At 36.2% G+C, this 18,984-nt stretch overlaps 1 protein-coding gene across 2 annotated transcripts in view; it reads left to right on the top strand.

Moving 5' to 3' along the window:
* TMEM135 (transmembrane protein 135) overlaps positions 1-18,984 on the top strand; it is a 255,216-nt gene that overhangs the window by 8,662 nt on the left and 227,570 nt on the right. For both annotated transcript variants that reach the window (XM_045038638.1, XM_011286541.4), the window contains exon 2: positions 17,255-17,382. In XM_045038638.1, coding sequence (XP_044894573.1) covers positions 17,255-17,382 — 128 coding nt within the window. The remainder of the gene's footprint in view (positions 1-17,254; positions 17,383-18,984) is intronic.

Raw genomic sequence — 18,984 nt, 5'->3', positions numbered from 1 at the left:
GCAGGGTATGAAAAATGTTTTGGTTTAAGATTACAGTATTAGGTGGAAGTAACAGGTGTATATTCTCAGTAGGTGGAGAACAGGTGTGTGTTCTTAAGACTCCCTACCCCTACATTACCAAAAATACTAATATTACTTGATTTGGAACATGGGTATAATTTACATAAGGCTCAATCTGAACCTTGTTCTTGATCATATTTTGTCTCAATATTATATTTAAAGTATACTTTCAAGTTTGTCTTTATTTAAATTTTTTTTAAAGTTTATTTTGAGAGAGAGAGAGAGAGAGAGAGAGAGAGAGGAAGCGAGGGAGGGGCAGAGGAGAGGGAGATAATCTCAAGCAGGCTCCATGTGAAGCTGATGCAGGGCTGGATCCCATAACCAAGGGATCATGACCTGAGATGAAATCAAGAGATGCTCAACCCACTGAGCCACCCAGGAGCCCCTGTAGTTTATAGTTTTAACCCTAAAAGCAAAGATGTTGGGGGCGGAGCACTGGGGTGGCAGAGTCAGTTAAGTGTTCGATTTTTGATCTCAGCTCAGGTCATGGTCTTGCAGTTCATGGGTTTGAGCCCCACGTTGGACTCTGCACTGACAGCCTGGAGCCTGCTTGGGATTCTCTCTCTACCTCTCTCTCTGCCTCCTCCCTGCTTCTGCATACTCTCTCTCTAAGTAAATAAACTTTAAAAAATATATTTGAAAAAAAAATGAAGATGTTAGAAGCAATTTAAATGTAGTGTATTTGTTGGGGTTTTCCAGAGACATAGAACCAAAAGGGGTATGTATGTGTGTATGTAAACACACACACACACACACACACACACACACACACACACACACACACACACAAACACACACAAACACACACCACACACACAAAGAGACTTATTAAAAGGAATTGGCTCACACAGTTATGGAGGCCGAGAAGTCCCAAGATCTATAGTTGGAAGTTGGAGACACAGGAGAGCCAGTGGTATAAGTTCCAGTCTGAAAGCCCTCAGGCTTAATAAGACCCAAGAGGAGGGGATGTTTCATTCTGAGTCTAAAAGCAGGGAAAAGACTAATGTCCCAGCTTGAAGGCAGGCAGGCAGGCAAGGGAATTTCCTTTACTCAGCTGTTTTGTTTTTGTCAGGTCTTCAATTCATTGGATGAGACCCATCCACCTTAGGAAGGGCAATCTGCTTTACTTAGTCTACTGAAAATGTTAATCTTCACTAGAAACACCCTCACAGACACACCCAGAATAATGTTTGATCAAATAAATGTCTGGGCATCCTGTGGTCCAGTCAAATTGACACATAATTAGCCAGCACATGCAGCATAAATTTATTTTTTACAGTAAAGTAATTCTACCTCCTTTATTATGCTAAATATTTTAAAAAATGAGGTCTTATTATTTTTTAATTTTTCTTAAGGTTTATTTATTTTGAGAAAAAGAGCAAGAGCAAAGGGAGGGGCAGAGAGAGAGGGAGACACAGAATCCAAAGTAGGCTCCAGGCTCTAAGCTGTCAGCACAGAGCCCAACACAGGGCTTGAACTCACGATCCATGAAATCATGAGCTGAGGTGAAATTGGACACTTAACTGACTGAGCCACCCAAAATGAGTCTTTCTTATTTATTTATTTATTTATTTATTTATTTATTTATTTATCTATGTATCTATTTATTTAAATGTTTATTTTTGAGAGAGAGAGGGAGACAGAGCACAAGTGGGGAGGGGCAGAGAGAGAGAGAGGCAGAAACAGAATCCAAAGCAGGCTCCAGGCTCTGAGCAGTCAGCATAACTGAAGTGGGGCTCGAACTCACCAACTATGAGAGCATGACCTGAGCCAATGTCGGATGCTTAACTGTCTGAGCCACCCAGGCACCCTGTGGTCTTATTTTTATAAAAGATTTTGAAATTTGTTAGAGGAAAGATGTAGGCAGTCTTTTGACCCTAGATGAATATCCTACTCTAGCTCTGGTCTTTGAAGTTTTGTTTTTATTTTGAAGCTGGTGGTGCTATAAAAATGTGGTTTAGTTTTGATTCTCATAAGGACCAGGTAACTTCCCTGAATAATGCAGTGTAGCTCTTTCCTGACCATATAATAATTAGGTTATAGTGAATACTCCTGAGATCTACTGATTCTGTTACTGATGGATCTAATCTACTTCAGTTGCTACCCCAGGAAGTGAATGGGGAAGCCCTGCTGTGCTGCCCAGGTGAACTATTCTATCCTGGGAATCCTGAAGGGGCTGGACAGATGGAGAGCACAGCTCCTGGTAGGTTTTGCCAACACTGTTGTGCAACAAACTCGGATAAACTCTTGGCAGGAGAAGCCAGTAACTCAAGAGATGAGGGTTTGGAAAAGAGAAAGGGAGAAATTATTTTGGGTGCTGGCAGTAGACAGGAGAAGGTGTTAGGCTCAAACCTTAACAACTGACCTCTCTGCCCACACCTAGAGATTTGTAGAGAGAGGTTGGGGGGACATGGCCTTGAGAGCAGGCAGAGAACACGTGATCATGGGTTAGGGTTGGCATGTGTTCAGCAGTGACCATGAGCAGCGAAGGGGTGTGTGGGTGTGTAGTTTTCTAGACATTCTGTTGCTATCAGTGCTTTTCTGGTCTGGTGGTTGGAATGTTCCTGTCATTGCCAAATGTCTTCCTCAGTGACTGAAGAAAGTGAGATAAGAAATAAGCACAATAGGTTTTAGTTAGAGCAAGAGTGAACCAGTCTTCTCTCTTTCTGATTTTAACTGTTAGGATCTATAGTTGAGCAACAGGGCTCCCTGAAAATCCTGCTATAAGAGAAGGCAGGATGAGGCCATGAAGTATAGCTGAGTTCTTAATTGCCATTTATTTTTTCAAACATCTTAATTACCACAGGCAGAAATCTCTGCACATTACTTAAAACTTGCACAACACAAAGAGGAACTTGGGTTGGGACGGGGAGTGATTGTGCTGAGTGAAGGAAACTAACATTTTTAAGTGTCTACTATGTGCCATTTACTCTACAGAGTATATTTGTCATCTCATTTATTTAAAAAGTACTGACATGTTGGAAGAAAGAAAAGAGTAAAGTTTGCTGCACAAGTAGTGGATGCTACTTTCTTCTATTAGGATTAGTTCTTTTTACTTGCTGATTTAGTGGTATATTAATGTTGTGTTTCCATTGTCTTTCATTTTTTACTTTTGTAGACTGAGAACGTAATTTCTCCCTCTGGAGCCATCATTGAGCCTTAGTCTTCCCCCGAGGTCAGGACACTGGTATATGTATATACCAAATTTATGAATATCCTGTTATGTTATTTATACATCTCAGTTGTGTTTCCCCTATATTTTTGTATTTTTTTTCCAGGATGGACAGCCTAAACTCCTATAGGAGATAATAAATCATACATTTCTATTTGTAACATGCACTATGGATAAGTGTAATTTGTCCTCATTTAGAATAGTCAGAGCAGGGGAGGGGCAGAGAGAGGGAGAGACAGAATTGCAAGCAGGGCTGAATCCACGAACTGTGATATCGTGACCTGAGCTGAGATCAAGAGTCTGATGCTTAACTGACTGAGCCACCCAGGCACCCACCAACTCTTTCTTATTGTGAAGAATTCTCACTTCTTATTTTCCAAAGGAACTAGGTTTGTCAGTCCCTCTAGAAATAGTCTTCTAGGAGATTTAGTGATCAAACTCTGGGGCCAAGAAAGACTGCTGAATTGGACTTTGGTACTAATAAGGCTAAGATCATGGGGTTAGCCTTTTCGAGGAGGGCCAGTTAGCTTTGTTCTACTCCATGGCCATAGGCTATAATTCAAATAGTAGTCTGCCATCTCTGTGATAAATGTGCTGCACTAATTGAATGGGGAAACAGACAAGGGAATGTAAATGAATAAGATTAAATGCATATAGGTCTGATAGATGTTTAATAATGATATTTTTATAAAGAGAAACTCCTAAATTGAGGGCTCATAATTATAATTTTGCATCACACGTCAGTCTGTAGCCATTGTGTTAGTCAGGTTGGTTACCATATTTGCCCTTTATGGACTATCCTTTTTTCTTTTTTTTCTCCATGGCCTATCCTTAATGCTGCCTCTGTTTTTTGACTTTGGAATTTTCATAAAGATATTTGCCTGTATTTCCTTTTAGATACTTTACTGTTTATAATTTTCCAATTTAAGTCTATGATCCATCTCATATTAAGTTTTGTGTGTAGTATGAGGCAGAGGTCAAGGTTAATGTTTTGTTCTACACAGATACCAAGTTCCTCCAGTACCATTTATTTAAAAAAAGATGCAGTTTTAAAAGTGGGGAAATAAAGAACTCTTTGTGTCATTTGTTTTTAGTGTTGATGGTTAATTTTTATCTTTCAACAGGATGTTTTGATATACATATTAATTTTCAACATGATTTGATGTATATACAAATGAAATAATTACTACAGTCAAACTAATTCACATATCGCCTTTCACATAGTTATATATATAAATTTTTTCTTTTCAAATTTTTATTTAAATACTAGTTAACATACGGTACAATATTGGTTTCAGAAGTAGAATTCAGTGATTCATACTTACATATAGCACCCAGTGCTTGTCACAACAAGTACCCTCTTTAATACCTATCACCCATCTATTCCGTCCCCCACCCATTTCCCTCCACATCTTTTTTATCCATTCATCAATCGATAGATGCTTGGGCTGCTTCCATATCTTGGCTGTTGTAAATAATGCTTCTATAAACATCGGGGTGCATGTATCCCCTCAAATTAGTGTTTTTGTATTCTTTGATTAAATACCAGTAGTGCAATTGCTGGATCATAGGGTAGTTCTATTTTTAACTTTCTGGGGAACCTCCATACCATTTTACACAGTGGTTGCACTAGTGCATTTCCATCAGCAGTGCAAGAGGGTTCCTTTTTCCTCATATCCTCGCCAATGACTGATATTTCTTGTGTTGTTGATTCCGGCTATTCTGACAGATGTTAGGTGATATCACATTGTAGCTTTTTTTTTTTTTTTTTTTTTTTTTTTGACGTTTATTTATTTTTGAGACGGAGGGAGACAGAGCATGAACGGGGGAGGGTCAGAGAGAGAGGGAGACACAGAATCTGAAACAGGCTCCAGGCTCTGAGTGGTCAGCACAGAGCCGGACGCGGGGCTTGAACTCACGGACTGTGAGATCATGACCTGAGCCAAAGTCCGACGCTTAACTGACTGAGCCACCCAAGCGCCCCCCTCCTTTTCTTTTTTTTAATGACTATTTATTTTTGGGGAAGAGAGAGTGTGCTTGAGTGGGGGAGGGGCAGAGCGTGGGGGACAAAGTATCTGAAGTAGGTTCTGCACTGACAGCAGCAAGCCTGATGCAGGGCTTGAACTGATGAACCATGAGATCATGACTTGAGCTGAAGTTGGATGCTCAACTGACTGAGCTACCCAGGTGCCCCCACATTGTAGTTTTGGTTTGAATTGCCCTGATGATAAATGACGATGAGCATCTTTTCATGTGTCTGTTGGCCATCTGTATGCCTTCTTTGGAGAAATGTCCATGTTTTCTGCCCATTTTTTAAATGAATTATTTGTTTTTTGGGTGTTGAGTTTTATAAGCTGCTCTTTATATATATTGGATACTAACCTTTTATCAGATATGTCATCTGCAAATATCTTCTCTCGTTCAGTAGGTTGCCTTTTGGTTTTGTTGACTGTTTCATTCACTGTGCAGAGTTTTTTATTTTGATGTAGTCTCAATAGTTTATTTTTGCTCATTTCCCTTGCTTCAGGAGACGTATCTAGAAAAAAGTTGCTATGGCTGATGTTAAGATACTGCCTTTGCTCTTTACTAGAATTTTTATGGTTTTGGGTCTTACATTTAGGTCTTTTTTTTTTTTTTTTTAAGTTTATTTATTTTGAAAGAGGGCACTAGTGGGAAGGGGCAGAGAGAGAGATAGGGTGAGAATCCCAAGCAGGCTACACACTGTCAGTATGGAGCCTGACGCAGGGTTTGATCTCACAAACTGTGAGATTATGACCTGATCTGAAATCAAGAGTTGGACACTTAATCAACTGAGCCACCCTGGGGCCTCTATATTTAGGTCTTTAATCCCAATTTATTTTTGTGTATGGTGTAAGTAAGTGGTCCAGTTTTATTCTTTTGCACATTGCTGTCCGGTTTACCGAATACCATTTGTTGAAGAGACTTTTTTTTCCACTGGATATTCTTTCCTGCTTTGTCGAAGATTCATTGACCATATGATTGTGGGTTTATTTCTGGGTTTTCTGTTCTCTTTTACTGATCTGTGTTTCTATTTTTGTGTCAGTAATGTACTGTTTTGATTACTACAGCTTTGTAATGGAATTGAAGTCCAGAATTGTGATGCCTCCAGCTTTGCTTTTTCTTTTCAACATTATTTTGGCTATTCGGGGTCTTTTGTGGTTCCATACAAACTTTAGGATTGTTTGTTCTAGTTCCGTGAAAAATACTGTTGGTATTTTGATAGTGATTGCATTAAATGTGTAGATTGATAGTCATTTAATATTTGTTTTTCCAATCCATGAGCATGGAATGTCTTTCCATTTCTATGTGTCATCTTCAATTTCTTTCATCCTGTTTTACTTTTTTTTAATGTTTATTTTTGAGAGAGAGAGAGAGAGCGCGCGCGCGCGCCCGCGCGCACGGGGGAGGGGCAGAGAGAGAGGTAGACACAGAATCTGAAGCAGGCTCCAGGCTCTGAGCTGTCAGCACAGAGCCCAGTGTGGGCTCCAACTCATGAATGGTGTGATCATGACTTGAGCTGAAGTTGGACTCTTAACCGACTGAGCCACCCAGGCACCCCATCTTTCTTCCTTGTTTTAAATAGTTTTAGGAGTATTGGTCTTTTGTCTGTTTGGTTAGGTTTCTTCCTAGTGCATTTGGTGCATTTATAAATGGGATTGATTTCTTAATTGCTTTTTCTTTGTTTCATTATATGTGTATAGAAATGCCACAGATTTCTTATTTATTTTTTTTATTAAAACATTTTTTTAAAATGTTGATTTATTTTTGAGAGAGAGAGGGAGAAGAGTGTGAGTGAGGGAGGGGCAGAGAGAGGGAGACACAGAATCTGGAGCAGGCCCTAGGCTCTTAGCTGTCAGCACAGAACCCGATGTGGGGCTTGAACTCAAGAACTGTGAAATCATGATCTGAACTGAAATCAGATGCTTAACCCACTGAGCCATCCAGGCGCCCCATATCCTGCTACTTTATTGAATTGGTTTATCAGTTCTAGCAGTTTTTTGGTGGACTCTTTCAGGTTTTCTATATATGGTATATGTCATCTGCAAATAGTGAAAGTTTTACTTCTTCCTTACAGATTTGGATGTTTTTTATTTCTTTTTGCTGTCTGCTGTGGCTAGGACTTCCAGTACTATATTAAATAAAAGTGGTGAGAGTGGATATCCTTGTCTTATTCCTGACCATAGAGGAAAAGCTGTCAGTTATTCCCCATTGTGGATGATGTTAGCTGTGAGTTTTTCCTATATGGCATTTATTATGTTGAGATATGTTCTCTCTAAACCTTCTTTTTTGATAGTTTTTTTTATTATGAATGGATGTTGTACTTTGCCAAATACTTTTTCTGCACCTGTTGAAATGATTTCATGGTTCTTACCCTTTGTCTTATTGATGTGATGTATCATATTGATTGATTTACAAATATTGAGTCACCCTTGAAACCCAGGAATAAATCCCACCTGATTGTGGTGAATGATTTTTTTTATGTATTGTTGGATTTGGTTTGCTAGTGTTTTGAAGATTTTTGCATCTATGTTCATCAGAGATATTGACCTGCAGTTCTTTTTGTTAGTGGTGTCTGTCTGGTTTTTGTATTAGGGTAATGCTGGCCTCATAGGATGAATTTAGAAGTTTTCCATCCTTTTCTATTTTTTTTTGGAATAGTTTGAAAAAAATAGCTATCAACTCTTCATTAAATGTTTGGTAGAATTTGCTTGTGAAGCCATCTGGTCTTGGACTTTGTAGTTTTTTAATTTCTGATTCAATTTCTTTGCAGGTTATTGATCTGTTCAAATTTTCTATTTCCTCCTGTTTCAGTTTTGGTATTTTATATGTTTCTAGGAGTTTATCCACTTATTCCAGGTTGTCCAATTTGTTGGCATATGGTTTTTCACAGTACTCTCTTAAAGTTGTTTATATTTCTGTGGTGGTGTTTGCTATTTCTTCTGTCTCATTTGTGATTTTATTTGAGTCCTTGATCTTTTTTCCTTGATAAGTCTGGCTAGAGGTTTAGCAATTTTATTGATTTTTTTTTTTTTTTTTTCAAAAAACTAGCTTCTGGCTTCACTGGTCTATTCTATTGTTTTTTTTTAGTTTGTGTATTATTTATTTGTGCTGTAATCTTTATTATTTCCTTCCTTCTGCTGGTTGTTCTTTTTTGAGCTCCTTTAGTGAAGGGTTAGGTAGTTTATTTGATATTTTCTTGCTTTTTGAGATAGACCTCATTGCTCTGAACTTCCCTTGTAGAACTGCTTGTGCTGCCTTCCACAGATTTTGAGCCATTGTGTTTTCATTTTCATTTATTTCCTTGTACTTTTTAATTTTTTCTTTTATTTCCTGGTTAACTCATTCATTGTTTAGCAGCATGTTATTTAATCTCCATGTGTTTGTGTTCTTTCCAGATTTTTTCTTGTGGTTGATATCTAGTTTCATAGAGTTGTGGTCAGAAAAGATGCATGGTATGATTTTGATATTTTTGAATGTGTTGAGGCCTATTTTGTGGCCTAATATGTGATCTGTTCTGGAGAATATTCCATGTGCACATGAAAAAAATGTGTATTTTGCTGTTTTAGGATGAGATGTTTTGAATGTATCTATTAAGTCTGTATGGTCTAGTGTGTCATTCAAAGCCCTTGTTTCCTTGTAGTTTTTCTGTTTAGATGATCTATTGGTGTAAGGATGTTAAAGTCCCCTGCAACTATTGTATTATTATCAATTAGGTCCTTTATGTTTGTTATTAACTGCTGTATGTATTTGGGTGCTTTCATGTTGGGTACATAAATATTTACAATTATTGTATTTTCTGATTGAATTGTCCTGTTTATTATTGTGTCCTTCTTTGTCTCTTGTTATAGTCTTTGTTTTATTTTAAAAAGAATTTTGTATGACACAAGTGTTGCTACTCTCACTTTCTTTTATCATCCATTTGCATGGTAAATATTTTTCCATTCCTTCACTTTCATTATGCCTATGTCTTTAGGCTTAAAATGATTCTCTTGGAAGCAGCATATAGAAGGGTCTTATTTCTTTATCCATTCTGTCACTCTGTGTTTTTTGATTGGAGTGTTTAGTCCGTTTACCTTCAAAGTAATGTAGTAATTACTTAATAGTAATTAATCAAAGTAACTGTGATTCTTTCTTCAGCTTGAACTAGTCTGTTGTTGAAACTGTCTATGAAATTTTTTTTAGTTTTGTCATTGTTTTCTTCAGCTCCAGAATTTTTTCTCTTTCTTTTTATACTTTATTCCTTTTCTAAATGGAATTTTTAGGATTTCATTTAAATCCTATTTATAGTTAAATATATATATATATATATATATATATATATATATATATATATATATACATACATATATTTAGAGAGAGCATAAGCAAGGGAGGGGGCAGAGGGAGAGAGAGAGAATCTTAAGCAGGCTCCATGCTCACCATGGAGCCTGATGTGGGGATCAATCCCATGACCCTGGGATAATGACCTGAGTTAAAATCAAGAGTCAGACACTCAATTGACTGAGCCACCCAGGTGCCCCACCTTTTTTTTTTTTTTTTTAAAGTAGTTTTCATCTTTGTTAAACTTCTCATTTTGGTTACGTATTGTGTTTCTGATTTCATTTAGTTGTCTGTGTTCTGTTGTAGTTTACTGAGGTTTTTTAAGATAATTATTTTGAGTTCTTTGGCAATTCATACGTCTCTGTTTTCCTAGGGTTGGTTACTGGTGTTTTATTTTGTTCCTTTGTTTTTCTGTTTATTTGTATTCCTTGTGGCTTTGTTTTGGTATGTGTGCATTTTTTATTTATTTTTTTATTAAAAAAAAATTTTTTTTTAACATTTATTTATTTTTGAGACAGAGAGAGACAAAGCATGAACGGGGGAGGGGCAGAGAGAGGGGGAGACGCAGAATCGGAAGTAGGCTCCAGGCTCTGAGCCATCAGCCCAGAGCCCGATGCGGGGCTTGAACTTATGGACCGCGAGATTGTGACCTGAGCCGAGGTCGGATCCTCAACCGACTGAGCCACCCAGGTGCCCCTATGTGTGCGTTTTTAAAAAAATATTTACTTATTTTTGAGAGAGAGAGAGAGTGAGAGAGAGACAGAGAGACAGAGAGATAGCATGTGAGCAGGGGAGGGGCAGAGAGAGAGGGAGACACAGAATCCAAAGTAGGCTCCAGGCACTTAGCTGTCAGCATGGACCTGATGTGGGGCTTGAACTCAAGAACCATGAGATCATGACCTGAGCCAAACTCAGATGCTTAACCAACTGAGCCACCCAGGTGTCAGGTATCATTTACAGGGTCCAAATTCTGGCTCCTGTAGTGCAAGCCCTTCATCCTGTAGACTGGCCAGAGATTTTGGGTAGGTTTTTTGGTGAAGTCTGTGCATGGGCTTGCTGTTGAAGTCTTCTGGCTGGCTGGGCTGGTGTTTAGGGGTAGGCCTAGAGCCTAGGTTCACTGGTGTAGGCCATGTGCTTGGTCCCATAAAGGAGCAGTCCTGATGGCTTGGAATTTGGTGTTAGGCCTAGAGTAAGACTGGAGCCTGGCTTCTTAGGAGTTAGCCTGGTGCTGGGATGGGCCTTGAGCTTGAGTCCCTAGTTTGTGGCTGGCTCACACACTAATGGTGAAGATGGGTGCTCATTTCACTCTTCTTTCATGGGGTGAGTGTCTGTGTCCACCCTGGGATGCCTGGACTTGGAGGCTGGGTAACATACATGAGACGCTCTTTCTTACCCTTTTTAGTGTGTGTTTTATTATTTCTGTGTTCCATCGAAGTGCTGTAATCTCTCACCTGGAATCCTTAGCTTTTGGGAAGGTATTTTCACGCATGGATAGTTGTTCAAATTGACATTTCTGTAGGGGATGAATGCTGGAATCTGCTGGTTTGCTATCTGGGTGTCACTCCTGTGTCATTTAATTCAATTTCTTTAATAACTGAAGAAACTGAAATCTAAAGAATTATATCTAAACAAGGATCCTTCATAGCAATTGTCAGTTGTAGAGCTAAAGTTAAAAATCTTATCATATGATTATTTTGTACTCTATTAGGGTATTTATTTCTGTCTCTCATTCAGATTCTTTCTTCTGTAATAATCCCCATTTTCTCCTACTTGTTTGTCTCCTACCAGTTTTACACATGTATCATGTGTTTATTGTAGAATTTCTGGAAAATACCCCCAAACAAAAAGAAGATTAAAATAATATGTTGCCATGATCAGAGATAACAATGAATAACATTCTCGTATTTGTTCTGTATGTTCATTAAAAAATACTGTTTTGTAGTTTGCATTTTCAATTTATATGTTTTGATTTATTTTTCCCTGGTCATTAAGTGGTCTTCTAAAACAAGATTATAACACTATGACAAATAAATTTATATTTTAATCGTAGTACTATTATGTACCTGTATTTAGCTAAATTTTTGTAAGCATATTTGGAAAATTCATAAGAGATTAATGTGGAATATCTTGGTCAATTCTTATGAACATTGCAACATTTTTGCTATAAAAATGTTTCTGAAGGTGTCTCATGATTTTGGATAATGATTTTATAGATATGTGCGTGTGCTCTTTCTACATGGTGTGTACGATTGCTGTTATGTTATTTGGTGAGATCAGTGTTTCCTAACCTTTTTTTTAATGCTGTAGCATGTATGGTGTACCTAGAAAATGATAATAATTGTGTGGCACACTAGGGAACACTGAAATATTTATTGCTGTGCTCTGTTACCCTAGGCCTGACTACCCAGACTGTTGAGAGGATCAGTATTTTGGCCATTTGTAAACCCTGGTTGGAATTTCTGGGTTAGAGCACAGTGATGATAAGGTCCTAGGTTGTTTTCACGTTTTGTGTAAGATTTCCCGTTTCTTACAATAGGCTATACAGTTTGGTATACCAATATTGCAAATATGTACAATTTATCCACTTTACTGGTAATGGGCATTTAGTTTTTGGCGGTATTTGTAATTACAGATAGTTTTTTCATTCCCATCAGTACTTTGCTTTATCCGTTCTTTTTATTTTAGTCATTCTGGTTTGTATGTAGTGGTATTTCTTTGTGCAATGATGAGTAATAGTGATGAGCATGTTTCATTTCCTATTGGCCATGTGGATGACTGCTTTTTTTTTTTTAAGTTTACTTATTTTTTTGAGAGGGAACGAGAGAGCACAAGTGGGGTAGGGGCAGAGAGAGAGAGGGAGAAACAATTTCTTTCTTTCTTTCTTTCTTTCTTTCTTTCTTTCTTTCTTTCTTTCTTTCTTTCTTTCTTTCTTTCTTTTTTTCAATATATGAAATTTATTGTCAAATTGGTTTCCATACAACACCCAGTGCTCATCCCAAAAGGTGCCCTCCTCAATACCCATCACCCATCCTCCCCTCCCTCCCACACCCCATCAACCCTCAGTTTGTGAGGGAGAAACAATTCTAAGCAGGCTCCATGCTGTCAGTGCAGAGCCTCATGTGGAGCTTGAACTCATGAATTGTGAGATCATGACCTGAGCCGAGATCAAGAGTTGGATGCTTAACTGACTGAGCCACCTAAGTGCTCCTACTTTTTTTTAATTGAACTTTTTATTTTGAGATGATTGTAGATTCTTAGGCAGTTGTAAGAAATAGTGGAGAGATTCCTTGTACTTTTTATCTGGTGTCTGCTGATGGTATCATTTTACAAAATGATAGTAAATAAATATCACAACCCAAACCCTGCTATTGATATAGTCAAGATATAGAAGATTTCCATCTTCAAAAGGATCTCTCCTGTTGCCCTTTTATAACAATACCCACTTTCCTCCCATATGCCACCTCCTCCTAACCCCTGGCCACCATTACTTTATTCTTAATGTCTATGGTTCTGTCATTTCAAGAATGTCATGTAAATGAGATCATGCATTATGCAGTGTTTAGGGATTGGCCTTTTTTACTCAGCATATTTCTCGGGAGATTCATCAACATTGTTTTATATATCATTCATTTATTCTTTTTCATTGCTGAAAAGGATACTCCACTATTTTTTAAACCTCTTGAAAAACATATGGGTGGTTTCTGGTTTTTGACTATTCTATGGAAAAGCTGCTGTAAACATTTGTGCATAGATTTTGTATTAACATACGTTTTCATTTCTTTAGGATAAACACCCTGGACTACAGTTGCTTGGTCATATGATAGTTGTGTGTCTTTATTTATTTTTTCAAGAAACTGTCAAACTGCTTTCTAGAATGACTCTACCATTTGACATTCTCTCTAGAAATGCACGAGTGATCCAGTTTCTCTTTCTTGCCAGAAATTGGTGTTTCCCTTATTTTTTAATTTCAGCCAGTTCTGATGGTTGTATAGTGATAGCTCATTTGTGGGTTTTAATTTGCATTTCCTTAATGGCTAGTGTGCTTATTTGCCATTTGCACATCTTCAGTGAAATGTCTATTCATACCTTGGCCACTTTTTAATTATATTAATTTTTTACCATTGAGTTGTGAGATTTCCTTATATATTCCAGATACTATATCGTCCTTTGCTGGATATGTAGTTTACAAGTATTTTCTCCCAGTCTGTATCTAGTCTTTTTATCTTCTGAACAATTTTATTAAAGAGAAAAAGTTTTAATTCTGAAGTGTAATTTACAGTTTTCCCTTTTCTTTAAAAATTTTTTTTAAAAGTAGGCTTAATGCCCAGTGTGCAGCCCAACACAGGGCTTGAACTCATGACCCTGAGATTAAGATCTGATCTGAGATTAAAAGTCAGATGCTTAACCAACTGAACCACCCAGGCACCCCTACAGTTTATCCTTTTATGAATTGTTTTTGGTCTCATGTCTAAGAACTCTTTGCCTAGCCTTAAATCCCTAAGATTTTGTCTGATTTTTTTCCCCTAAAATGTTGTAGTTTTTTTATATTTATGTCAGTGATCCATTTTGAATTAAATTTTGTGTGAAGTGTGAGACTTTGGTTAAGGTTATTTTTTAACTTTTACTTAAAATTTTCTGGGTCTGTGGATATCCACTTACTCTAGCACCATTTGTTGAAAAGGCTGTCTTTTAGTTGGAAGTATTTGCATGGTTCTATTTCTTTTTTGTTTGTTTGTTTTTGCTTTTTTAATATTTATTTATTTATTTATTTATTTATTTATTATTTTTTTAATATGAAATTTATTGTCAAATTGGTTTCCATACAACACCCAGTGCTCATCCCAATAGGTGCCCTCCTCAATGCCCAACACCCACTTTCCCCTCCCCTCCACCCCCTATCAACCCTCAGTTTATTCTCAGTTTTTAAGTGTCTCTTATGGTTTGGTTCTCTGTTCTATTTCATTAACCTATTTGTTTATTTCTCTGCCAATATCATAAAGCCTGATTACTCTATCAACATAGTAAATCTTAAAATTGAGTGGACTGATTCTTCTCACTTGATTCTCTTTTTCAAAGTTGTTTTAGCTCTTATAATCTCTTCGCTTTTTGTATCTATTTCAGGATAATCTTGTCTATACCTGTCTGCAAAAATCTTTCTGAGATTGTGATAGAAATTGTGTCACTTTGGGGAGAATTGACATGCTGAGTCTTCTGGTCCACAAGCATTTATTTACACCTTTGCTTTCTTTCATCAGCATTGTGTAGTTTGCAGTGTATACGTCCTATACAGGTAGATTTTTCCCTACGTATTTTTTTTTGAGGATTTATTAATGCTACTGTATTTTTAATTTTTGCATCCATGTGTTGATTGCTTTTATATAGAAATACAAATGATTTTTTTTAGGTTTATCTGTATCCTGTGCCCTTGCTGAACTGCCTTATTCTAGGAGATTGGGTTTAGTTTGTTTGTTTGTTTGTTTGATTTTATATGTTGCTTGGGATATTGTGTAGACAATCATATTATCTACAGACAGGGATAATTTTGTTTCTTCCTTTCCAGGAACAGAGAAGATTTTTTTCTGTAACTATTTGAATATGTAACATAGTGCCAGATTCTGCCCATTGTTAAGTCTAAAATGAAAGAGACATTACATTTTCAAATCTGAAGATAGTGGGAGACCATTAGAACCAATGAGATGCTTGAGGATCAGGGAGTGATTGTGACAGACAGATTTTGTTCGTAAGTAATTGGGTGGTTGAGATAAGGTGGGAAACTCAGAGGTTAAACCATTTTTTTTGTGTGAAATATAGTGAGTTCTGCTTTGGATGGGTTGAGTTTTTTGATGCCTGTGTTACATATTTATTGATATGTCCAATAGATATTTGAAGGATGTATTAAGAATTTAGGGAAGAGGTTGGAGTTATAATAGGAATTCCTACTTTGAGATGATAGATGATGCCATTGGAAAGAGAGCATATGTAGAATGAGTAGTGATCTGAAGAAATGCTAATGAAGGAAAAAACATTTAGAGATATAATGAGAGGATGAAAAGAATTCATTGTCATGGAAACTGTAGCAACTTCTTTTATCAAAATTCTACCTATTTGTTAAGATCTGTCTTAGAAAGTTCAGTGATATCTTCTAGACATCATCACCTTCCCAGTCCCATTTCCTTTTAGTCATTTCCTAATGTGTATTTCTATAGCAGTTTCTTCTTCCTCTAGTCTAGCATTTGCCATATTCTAGTTTATGTGTCTATTTCCCTATCAAGATTTTACACGCCTAGAAGGCAAGGATTCGATCTTAGTCATCGTTTTTGCTGTGTATGGCATAGTTCTTATTAACAAGTTGTTTAATTGAATGCAACAGGAGATGGTGAGTTTCAGGGTCTTCAAAGGGGTGGAGTAAGAAGAGCACTGAGACAAGTCCGTTGGATTTATTGATCACTGACCTTAGGAAAAGCGTATGTCCAGGATGGTGGGGAGTGAATACAGTTTTCTAGTCTTCTTTCAAGTCAGTGTTGCCCTTCCTTACAATCCCTTCCTCATTCCCTAATTATGCTGTTTTAACTTTTCCTCTTTTGATACATTGTTTCATTGTGATGGAAAAATATTTTTTCCCTGTGGCTTGTAAAAATTCTGCTATTTTTCCAAATATAGCTCATATCCCTTTCTCAATGAAACTGCTGCACACTCCTATGTTAAACTCACTCTTTGATAAACTCCCAAGGCACTTCGCATAGTATTACTAACACTTAATGATTCTTCAGGATCTCTAACTGTATCTTATCATACCATATTGCAGTTCATATTCTGTTTATGTTGTGTATGTACTTGATAAATACTTAGATCTCATGTCTTGATTTTTAAATATCCTTACTAAATTAGTTCAGAGCTTATTTTGTTTGTTTTAATCTTGAAAAATTTTTTAAATTCTGAGGTCACATACAAAAAACACTAAAATATGTTTTCAATCTAAATTTAAATTTAAAAGATAAGTCATGAAGACTCATAACATGATACTCTTTATGAAATATTTTTGTGACAAACTTCTGCAATCCTTGGTACAGGAACTTGTTCCAATATTGTGGTACCAACTTGTAGTAGACTAGATTCTCAATGTTTGTTTTGTTCTTCAGGGCTTTTTTTTTTTTTTTCTTTAACGGGCTCCAGTGGGCCAGAAATTATTAATTTTACTTTTTGCTTTTTGTGTTCCTAGCATGGTTTTGTCACACAGCAGTCCTATTTGAATAGCTGAATGAATTTCTTTGGTTTCTATCACTGAGGTTCTCTAATATCCAGGCTGATAATATCTGTAAATAGTTTTGTTTTTGACATTCAATTTCTATTTGAATTGTGCTTTATTTTTGCCATTTAAAAATGCATTCCATTATTCAGTTTAACACTGTTTTTAAGGCATTATAAATACAACATTTGGTAGTTATTCTTTATGACCCATGATGTAATTTCTTGGTATGTATTTTACCCATTATACCTTCAATGGATTAAAGTGTCTTCTTTTCTGTCCCAGAAATTGTATTTTTGTAGAGGAGTCAGTAAAATACCAGCGTTTTAACTTTAATTTTAGAATATATGCTGTTATTCAGTAGCTTTCACATAAGAGCTAAGTTAGGTGGGAAAAATTGGTTGGATTAAACAAAAAAGCCTTTCTCTTTCCAGATTGCAGCAATTCTCCGGAAACGAAAATTAGACTATTATTTACACAAACTACTCCCTGAGATCCTACAATCTGCTTCATTTCTGACTGCTAATGGGGCCTTGTATATGGCTTTCTTTTGCATTTTAAGGTTGGTACTCATAATCACCACTGGAGGTTAAAACAGATTCTTTTGTTGGAACTGTGAAACAAACAGATGTTTATGTAAATGTTGTGCAGGTCACTGCTTGTATATATTTTTTTCTCTATCAAATGGCATTTATGTATCTCAAAGAATGGTTGTTAAATAGGAGTTGTGGGCCTCTTGGCTTAAAGATTAATACAGACTTCAAATTATTGCTATGATTATATAGCAAAAGTGCTTTGGTGTATCATGAGCTTTCTGAGGCCTACTATATTTACCAAGTTGTTGATTAGGATATTTTAACTTTCCAATTTCATGGATCAAGAATTCAAAGCAATTGTGCATGGTGTAGGTGAGGTCCACATACAGTGACTAGACTTCAAAAAGACTATAAAATGCTCGTGTTTATAGGTAAAACAGTGAGTTAACTTCTGGCATATCCTATTGATGAAACTTCTCATTAAGTCTTATAATTATCTATGTCACAGGCTTCCTATGACATAGATCAGTTAGAATTCAGTTTTTAGTGCTGTGACATGCCTTAACATGTTTATTAGATATTTACTTCTTATCTTTTTTCCCACTGATTGTTGAAAATCCCAACTAGTGTTTTTCTTAAATCTGTCAAGTTAAAATACTAACTTTACATCATTTTCATATTACTGTTGCCCAGAGTAGTTCTGTAGGTATACATTAACTGCAATTAAAAAGATAATTTTCAAATATCCTTTACAGATTTTTTCCCGTCAAAACATTAATATTTATAAACTTACAGATTAGGCAGAAAATAATTGATAAGGTTTATACTACTGAGGAAATTATGCCTTTAAATTGACTTGAAAGTGTGTGTAAGAAACTATCATATGTACTCTGGAAACTTTCTAATACTTGTTCACACGCTAAAAATAAAGTTATAAAATAATTAGGCTTAAAATATTACAATAATCATAAATTGCTGTTGTAGCATATTTCTTTATGTTCTGTGAAACTGGTTAATTTGTGGAAATGCAAATACCTATAATACTTATACTTAAAATGCTTATAGTTACATCTATGTTCTTCCTTTAACTGACTTATTGAGTTATTTTTCTTGATTTTTACATTCAGTAACTTCCTATGGCCTTTGTGGATTTTATATTGGAGGAAGAATCACTTGTAGTTTTCTCGAACAGGAAGTTGCTGATGTTCATTTTAGAAATACCCATATTTCATGTGCTCTGTAGGTTTTCTAATTCTTTTAAAGCTAAGCTTCAGTTAAAAATAACATTTCATTGGTGATCATTAATCTTTATGTGTATGTATTTACATTTTTTCTTATAATGTGTTTTTTATCCATGGACCAACTTTGTTCAGATGATTTTTTTGCAAGTTTTATGTGCTGCTTCTCCCTTTCTTAGGAACATAGTGTCTTTGAAAGGAAAAAAAATCTTCCTAACATTTCCAAATATCTTTTTTTTTTTTTTTATCTCTTTAAAAACCCAAGCAGCTAATGGCCATTTTATAGCATGTGAACACCATGTAGATTTTTACTTTCAAGGGACATATTCTAGTAAGTGAAAAATGATATACATATATATCTAAATAAAACTAAAAAAATATACATTACTT

This window comes from Felis catus, chromosome D1 (genome assembly GCF_018350175.1).
Source record: "Felis catus isolate Fca126 chromosome D1, F.catus_Fca126_mat1.0, whole genome shotgun sequence".
Lineage (NCBI taxonomy): Eukaryota > Metazoa > Chordata > Mammalia > Carnivora > Felidae > Felis > Felis catus.
The sequence above is the reverse complement of the archived record's forward strand: the minus strand, read 5'-3'. Positions and strand labels throughout refer to the sequence as shown.